We start from the raw sequence: 8,549 nt of genomic DNA, 5'->3' as shown, positions 1-8,549 counted from the left end.
TAAGCTTTTAATATGCTTTCCCATATATAATTGAAATGCATTTATTTGGGGAATAATTTACACAGACCAGAATGCCGTATAGGTTGAGTTACTGTGTCTGCAGTTTTCAGACCTGGCTTATTGTTACCTGCCAGTGATCTCAAATCAACTAAAAATCACTTCAATAATGCACAGTTGCTTAGCTGTAATATTGTACTTCTTTTTAATGATCTGGAATAGTGTGAGATTCTCCTTTACACAGGGCCAGTTTTGATTCCAAAGAACAATTCCAAGACATGGTTTTGTTGTGAATAGAGGTGCCCTAAGAATGAATTATAACCTATGGATAAGAAAATATTTCACCTTTTTTTAAGGTATAACTCGCTTCTCCTTTTCTTGATCAGCTGAATTTTCTAAAGAAAAATTCAAATTTTTTTGTCTCAGTGAAAATATGCTAGTTTTTAAATCATCCATCACATGAGTAGAAGAAATGTTAATCACAATTTCAGTGATTTTTCTCCTGCTTAACTCTCCCTGATCAGGTTACTGGAGAAAACAGCTGGATCATGTCTGCGCTCACCTTAGAAGCTATGCTCAGAACAACCTTGAATTCAGGGCACTGATTGGAGAACCTCGAATGGGAAAGGTAGGAAGGAGCTTGTAAGTAATATCTTCCTATGCAGCCTCATGAAAAGATTATTGTGGCTGCTAGATAAACACTGGAAAAATAAATGTCTCCCTTTTCTTTATACCTCGACCTGTTTGTGTGTGTAATTTGTTTTGTTTTGTCGTTCCATTTTTTTGTTCAGTCTTTTACTGAAGATTTTTTTTATGCTTTCTTTCCTATGGCAGTTTCTGTTCTTCTCTCACCCCACAGCTATAAGAGAAGGGCCAGAAAGCCCTTGTTCAGCTGCTTTTATAGTATCCCACAGCAAGCAATCAAGAAAAAGAAGAGATCACTGACATCTGTGTAGTTGGTCAGTTAAATAAGCCCTGCTAGAAATGGGATGTAATGGTATGCTTGCCTCTGCTCCGGGCTGGATTATACCAGCAGATAGCAGCAATTCTCTTTGGCTACGTAGTCTACTTCTAGTATAAACTATACCAGTACCATAGGAACAGGGCATTGCTTTTCTTACCGGAGATGTAGTCTGCAGGATGTCACCAAACTGCATTGAAATGATTAAAGGGGTGATAGCAAGAAGGTGGAAAATGGAGATTCTTCCTAAAGAGTCCTAGAAGATAGGGCTGGTATGACTGAAAGATCATTTGGTCCCTGTCCTGAGGGAGGATCAACTCTGTCTAAACTGTTCTGACAGATGTTTGCCTTGAAGCTTTCCAAACTCACCAACAATGGAGATTTCACAATTGCCCCAGGCAGTCCACTTCTGCGCTCAATTATCCTTGCTGCTCAGCTGCAGTACTGTATTGCTTTCTTTGGCAGCCCTGCTGGGTTAAGGAGTTGCATCCCCTCACACTGCTTCCTAGGTGCTGCCAGCACAACTGCTTGTGGCAATGTCCTGCGGACTGGATCAGCGACTGACCCAGGCTAAAATTAGCTCTGGAGGGGAAAAAAGGCCACCAGTGCTAGTACAAAAGTAGGTTGGCAGTGAGCAGCTGGAAGTGGGATGCAGGCAGAAGTAGGGTTGGGAACTCCTTGAACTGGCATAGCTACTGGGAAGCTTTTTTCCAGTGTCTGACCTAAGCCTCCCTTGGTACAGTTCAAACTCACTACTTCTTAGCCTGTCCTGACTGATGTGACACACCAGTCAAAAAAACCCAGTTTTAGCACATACAAACGACTACAGAAAAGTTCATGAATACTGGGGGTCAGAAATCTAATTATCATTTGGCAGATTACACTTTTGGGAGGTATGACGCTCCATCGGATACTTTGCATCTGCATTCTATACCCACTGAGGCCTAGTGGGTCCACCAATATGTTCAGAAGCTGTAGTACAAGTATAAATATAAAAGATATCTGCTTGATGGAGATGAAGTATAGGTCCACTGCAACTTGTTTCCTTTGCTAGAGGATTCAAAAATGTATGCCAGAAAAATATTAAATTGCCTAGAGAAGGCTATTCCTGATGCTTCTTGGCCTTTTGTCATTCTATTGTCTTGAAACCACTGCTCCCAAAAGTAACAGAAATTATTCAAAGTAGATGCCAACTGTCTGGGTTTAATGCTGTTTTTTCAGTTTTCCTGCGGATTAGAAATGTAATTAACCTTCTCTCAAAATTCTCAACCTGCTGCAATATAACGTTGTCAGCTTCATTCCACTTTATAATCCCTTGTGCACTTATTTATGTGTAATTTCAATAGCCTTCTTGCTAGCACTACTCTCTCAATGAATTGATATAGAAATATATAGAAATATAGCCCACATTTTACTACAGACTGTGCTTCTACAGACTGGTACAACTAAAGCAGCAACCTCTACTCTCCTCAAGTAGAGAGTCCTAAGGACAACACAGCCTTTCATGCAGCTGCAAAATCTGGGTGGAGAATGACTGAACTTTCATGAAACGTAGCATTATTACATCTTTTGGATTCATTTGGCATTTCAGTCATTCTGATATTTCCAGTTACTTAAAATACCACCTGCCCCTTGCTGAGTCAGATGGGAAATGTTGGTACAGTATCACAAGTAGGCAAAGGCCACATGTGTGATTTTGTGTATTGGCTCCATAATAAACATCATCAGCAAGATTTATGCCTAAAACTATTTCTGTGTACTTTTTGTAAGAGATACTAACGGCTGGTCTTTTCCCCTAGTCTAGATTAATTCTGCTACCATCCGTGAGGATGACTATGAAGTCACTATTACATTGAATTATGCTCTTGCCATTAACAAGGTCAGTTTGGGGGATGAGGCCCGTCGTTAGGTAGCTGGTCTAAAGCTGTCACTAGACCAGCCAGTGTAACACTGATACATTTTAAATTCAGATCTAAACAAGAAATTTTTGTTCAGAGGGTGTTAAGTCATGGCTTCAGAGAAAGGTATCTTTTTCTTCTTCTGTTGGAGCTGGCTGAACAGGTATCTTTATCTGATTAAGCCAGCCTTCATGGTTGTGTTGCTATCATCTTGCATTTCGTTAGTTTGCTATTAATATTAACAGTCTTCTTTCAGCTGATGTTGTTTGATCATTCAAGCACCCCTTAGCTCTTGATCTTAGAGCCTCCTTTTCTTCAGTCTGCATATTGTGCTCTTAAGAAACAAGCTTAGTAATTGTCAATAGTTTGGAGGTAACGTTTGCCAGAGCTCCTGTTAACCGTATTCAAACACTCCAAATCCCTACCTCCAGAATTACCATGTTCCAAAAACCACCCACATATTCATTTCAGCTTTTCAAAGATGAAAATCTACCATTTCAAAGATCCAAAATTCAGACTGTATCTCTTGTGTAGAATCTTTAAAAGCTTACCTTGCCAAGTGGTGCCTGAAAAGGTCTATCACGTCATTTCACAAGTGAGGAGTTAATCAGATCTCTCAAGTGGTAGACACACTTTCATTCGGATGAGAATCTTCATCTTATTAAGTGAGGTTGTTTCACTTTTTTCTTTTTTTAAAATCAAAACAAATACCTAACACAAGGTTTAGAAAAAAATGCTACATTATTTTGCCTCAAAACAGTTCAATTGCATATAATAATGTCTTGTGCTAATTTGAGACCGATATTAAAAGCCTATATATTTTTTCATATGCAACACCACTGTTTTGTGCTACTAAGATTATAACAGCATTACATGATAATCTGATTAACTGCCTGCATTTGATGGTTCTACAGGATATTCATGCTAATAAACCAGTGAAGTTCAGCAGTCATTACCTGAATACTGTAACAGAAGTTGGAGGTGGACAGGATGGCAGTCAGACTAGTTTGGGTGAGATATTTTTTCCCCCTCTGTCTTTATGATAGACCATAAATATAGTAGTCAAGAACACGGAAATAGTGCTTGAAAGGTTAGACACTGAGATAGGCAAACAAATATACTGGCACATTCTGCGCCTACGTAAGTTGATCTTTAAGTCTCAAAATGTGGCCAAGTTGAGACTTAAGCACTGTACAGACTCTGTCAAAAGCTCATGGGAATGCTTCATCCCTAGAGGACAGCAGGAGAGGCCAGTAAACTGCAGCCGCAGCTCATAGCAGTGTCTTTATTATAGTCATAAAACTTCAGCTGCTTTGCATATTCTTTTACAATAGGAGCTATAAATGTCAACATTATCTCTACTTTTGAGCTGTGCCAGGGACTTCAGCTTCATCACATTTGGCAAAGATAAGAAATGATGAAATACGTTAATTCTAGACCGTTTTCAAAGATGCTTAACTCGCATCTCCCATTGGTGTCAGTAACAGCTCAGCATTTTAGGCATCTCATATTGGACTCAGGTTTTCATTAAATCAACTAGCTGTAAAGTCAGCATCAGAATTCAGAAATTCCTGTAGTATAATTTGACATACTTCAGTTCACATATAAGTTTCAGCCAGTTTGTGCTTCTAATCTGAGACTTGGCAAGTGGCAGCCACGGCACTAGGATCTGGTTTCCTGGAGTGTCAATAATGTGACACTGATTCCAGGCACTCCAGTAGCACCAGCTCAAAGGGTCCCACATGCTGCGAATTTCCTTATCAACCCTCCTGCACATTGGTAGATCGTGTCTCTTAAAAATAATGGACATACATATCTACTGAAGGTCCTCTAGTCTTGTTCTTAAGTATTTGGGAGCTAAACAGCATTGAAAAATTGTAAGGTTTTTGGTCAAAACAATTAATGAGTCCGAGTCAAGCCTGTTGAATAGCTGCAGCTAGTTAAAAAAAAAAAACTCAACCCCCCCCAAACTCCACATTTCATTGAATCTTCATTTCAAAATAGCAAGTTTTTAAGTCTGCCCGAGTGTAAATCTTTTGTTAAAACCAGTCTGATCTGCAACAAGTATTTCATCACTTTCTCTTGTAGAAAATTGATAAATATTGCTTTCGTTTCAACATGAAATAAAATATTTTTGTGGATAAATTATTTCCAGATCTCTCCCCCAAGTTCTTGTTAGGATACTGACTTTGCTTTGAATTAACACTCGTTTGCCTTTCTTGGTAGGCAAAGAAGATCATAATCTTTTCCACTCAAGAGGCAAAATAAAGAGAACAAAGTCAAGAACACTTACAGAAAAAGAAGATAAGCTCCCCGTATGTATCTTCTGCCAGTACAGGAAAAACTACCTATAGAGCAGCACTAATATGAAGGAGGGCATCCAAGGGTAAAAACAGGAAGCTTTTAACACTGATTGGGGTGGGGGGGAGGAAAGGGAACAAAAGTCCAACTTAATATAAAACCTGAAAATTAGTAGCTGACTTTTATTACAGAACTGGAAATAGCCAAACATTGTTGCTACCAAGAGCTTAATTAGATTGTTGCTCACATTTTTGGACCCATTCTGTTTTACTGACACAGCATTATGCCTAAAGACTGTTGCAGACTGATTTTGTTACAGGTATTTCTCAGAAGTGACATCAGATGGAGGCATTATCGTCCTCCCTTGACCCTTATTACTTGGTTTGACTCCATAGGACATACCCTTGGCTGTGCTAGAACCACTGTTTGCACAGTCAGACTGTGAACTAGACAGGGGAAGATGATCTACACAACAAGCTTTTAAGTCAACTCATTTTCCCATCAAGCTGAGATGTCAGCACAACCGAGGGCTAGCTTAATGCAAGAAGCAAGGCTTTATTTCCACTAGAGACCAAATATCCTGGAAGCACTGCCTACTAAATGGATTGTCAGTAATGGCATGGAAAATTTCAAAAGGGAAACGTGCGTTAATCTAAGCTTGGATCCGTTAGCCAACTCAACAGGTGGAAGAAGATAGAGAGCTTTGTGATGAGTTCAGAGATAAAAACGCTTGGTCAAGTGATTGGGCTTTCAAAAGGGGAGAGGAAGGAGTAGAAGGCTAGGAAGAGATAAAAGGAAAAGGTTTTAGGTTTTGTTGTTTCTTTGTTGTTTTAAGATTTAGTAAACTAACTTCTGTGAGGCAAAACGTATTAATTTTTAAAATAAAATACTTCCACAAGTTCTAGAAGCTTCAACCTTTAATCCTAAAGCGAAGAACTTGTGCCCATGTTTAATTTTACTGTGGTAAGCAGATGTTTGTACAGCCCTGGAGAGCTGCACTGATGTAAAGCTAATCATTTGCAGATACGTTTGCTGAATCACTATGATTCTATGATTTGTGCCCATGTTTAATTTTACTGTGGTAAGCAGATGTTTGTACAGCCCTGGAGAGCTGCACTGATGTAAAGCTAATCATTTGCAGATACGTTTGCTGAATCAAGACCTTAATAGTGAGATATTAGCCTGGGTTATCCAACACTTGCTCAGATTCAGAAAGACATTCCCACAGAAGGGTCATGGATTAGTCACACTGAGGCTCAGCTACACTGCATTCATGCCACTGTGTGCATTTTCCACCTTTACTCAAAGGCAGAATATGGCCTACCTGCTTGTATTTTCACTGTGTGAAATGTTACTGGCTGTTTTCTGTGTTTCCACAGCCAGAGTCCAGACAACTGCTGGACGAACTGGGTCCAAATGGGAAAGGAAGAATCACCTTGGTAGAACAATTGATCAGTGAAGTAAGTTATTGCTTGCTGAAGTTTCCCTTTCCAACTCATTGACCATTTACTGCATGAATATTACCCTGGTATGCAACTTCAACTTTATGCTTAGGAGGCAACATCCTTGCAATACAACTGACTGTCTTCAGATTAAAAGAGCATTTTAGAGAAGCAGCAGCCTATTTTACATTTGTATATGTTCTCCCCAAATTTCTATTTGGCCGGCGTGTAAGCCATTCTCCTCTGGGTTTGTCAAGGCCATACAGAAAGAAAAATACATTTATAGTTTAGGGTCAAGTCCTCTGCATAGCAAAAGCAAGCATAACCTCTACCTTTTTGCTGCGTGGTACGGTGCATCCTGACTGTGGGATCTAGTTTTACTGCTCTTGTTACATGCATTTACTCTGGCTTTGAGCTAGGAGATGACAAACATTTGCAGAAGAAATATGAAGAAAAAAATACCACACAATTTGAACATTTCTCTGTCTTGAGCATAAAGTCCATTTTCAAACCAAATTGGCATAATACTAAAACAAGGTGGAAGCTGAAGAATCTTTATGGCTTTTAACAGCTCACCTTCCCTCTCCTGTGCATTCCAGGGAGCTGACCCAAACTGCATCAGTGACGAGGACCGACCTGCTCTCACAGTTGCTGTCCTTAACAAGCACGCGGAAGCAATCTCCCTTCTTGTGCAGAAAGGTGCTGACATTGACCAGCAGTCAGGACTGTAAGTGAGCACTGATTCTCTGCCTCGGGTCTTTTGAAGTTTTACCAAAAAAGCACTTGTGCTCCAATTTGAGAGAGGATTAACCTCCCACCTCTCCTCCATAAATCTGTAGTCGAGAAGCTCCTTTCAAAGCCAAATTTAAAGAAAGCCAACCTGCAACTGAGCAAAGATAACAGTATTCACAGTCTTTCTTTCAGTTGTCAGCTTTGAAGATCTCTCATAATTTCTGTTAGGAAAGCTGCTGTTCTATTCAACTCCTTCCCCCATCCACTTCCAACTTAATACAATAAACCACACTAAAGCCTACCAAAAAAAAAAAAATCACCGCAATTCCTAGTATATTCTATATCCTCCTATTCATTTTCCTTAGTTTAATTTGCTAGACCACTTCTCCATGTGCCAGAACAGTTTCCTTAGGCAATAAGTACATTGCTCGTTCCTCCTATGCAGGCACAACAACACTGCTCTCCACGAGGCAGTTCTGCTTGGACTGGAGGGAGAGGAGTGCGTCCGAGTCCTGCTACGGTAAGTACTGCAGCTGAGCCTCTAGCTCAGCTACAGGCTACCCACAGTCTGCTTGCACAGATCTAGTTGGCAATACTGAAGGGCCAGAGCCTGCCCAAGGCTCAGCGCTCTTATCTCACAGTTGTATCCCTGCAGGAAGAGGCATCCAGAAATTCTGAAGTTACTCTGCATCAACATTTACCTACAAGCCACTTCACTAATTCCAGTAACTTGGAATGAATTTAAGTAGCTTAAAACAATCTGTTCTTTACTTACAGCTGCAATGCAAGCATAAAAAAGAAGAATGCAAAAGGGCAATCGGCATACGATTTGGCTGTTACAGCTGGAAATAATGAAGTTATTTCATTGTTCGTGAGTAAGCTTGGACAGGGAACGTTGGACATCGGTGTGTGATTGCAACCGCCTTTTCCCCAGGATGGAGCTGAAGGTTCTTTGAGTTTGGGAGCACCTAAGCACATGCGTCCAGTTCTGTCTGCAGACTTCACAACCCCGTACAATCAACTCAGGCCCTGCAACAGCCAACTATTTTGTACAAGGTTCCCCCATTCCTTCCCAGCAGTTCAGAGCACAATTCTTCACTGTCTGCGCTCTGTGCTGCAGGATTTATTTTCTTTTCCAAACCTGTGCGAGGAGAGGGACCAACCAAACCTTCTAAGGCACAAGGACATTTTAAGAAGACCTGATGAACGCTGCTTAAG

General features: G+C 40.3%; 1 protein-coding gene across 1 annotated transcript in view; it reads left to right on the top strand.

Moving 5' to 3' along the window:
• Positions 1-8,244, top strand: part of DZANK1 (double zinc ribbon and ankyrin repeat domains 1) — a 24,469-nt gene extending 16,225 nt beyond the window's left edge. Inside the window, exons 13-20 of the mRNA XM_009329484.1 lie at positions 522-625; positions 2,763-2,837; positions 3,771-3,867; positions 5,083-5,171; positions 6,537-6,617; positions 7,199-7,326; positions 7,777-7,851; positions 8,109-8,244. Coding sequence (XP_009327759.1) covers positions 522-625; positions 2,763-2,837; positions 3,771-3,867; positions 5,083-5,171; positions 6,537-6,617; positions 7,199-7,326; positions 7,777-7,851; positions 8,109-8,244 — 785 coding nt within the window. The remainder of the gene's footprint in view (positions 1-521; positions 626-2,762; positions 2,838-3,770; positions 3,868-5,082; positions 5,172-6,536; positions 6,618-7,198; positions 7,327-7,776; positions 7,852-8,108) is intronic.
• Positions 8,245-8,549: the final 305 nt, after the last annotated feature.

Source organism: Pygoscelis adeliae, unplaced genomic scaffold, assembly GCF_000699105.1.
Source record: "Pygoscelis adeliae isolate BGI_AS28 unplaced genomic scaffold, ASM69910v1 Scaffold118, whole genome shotgun sequence".
Taxonomy (NCBI): Eukaryota; Metazoa; Chordata; class Aves; order Sphenisciformes; family Spheniscidae; genus Pygoscelis; species Pygoscelis adeliae.
The sequence above is the reverse complement of the archived record's forward strand: the minus strand, read 5'-3'. Positions and strand labels throughout refer to the sequence as shown.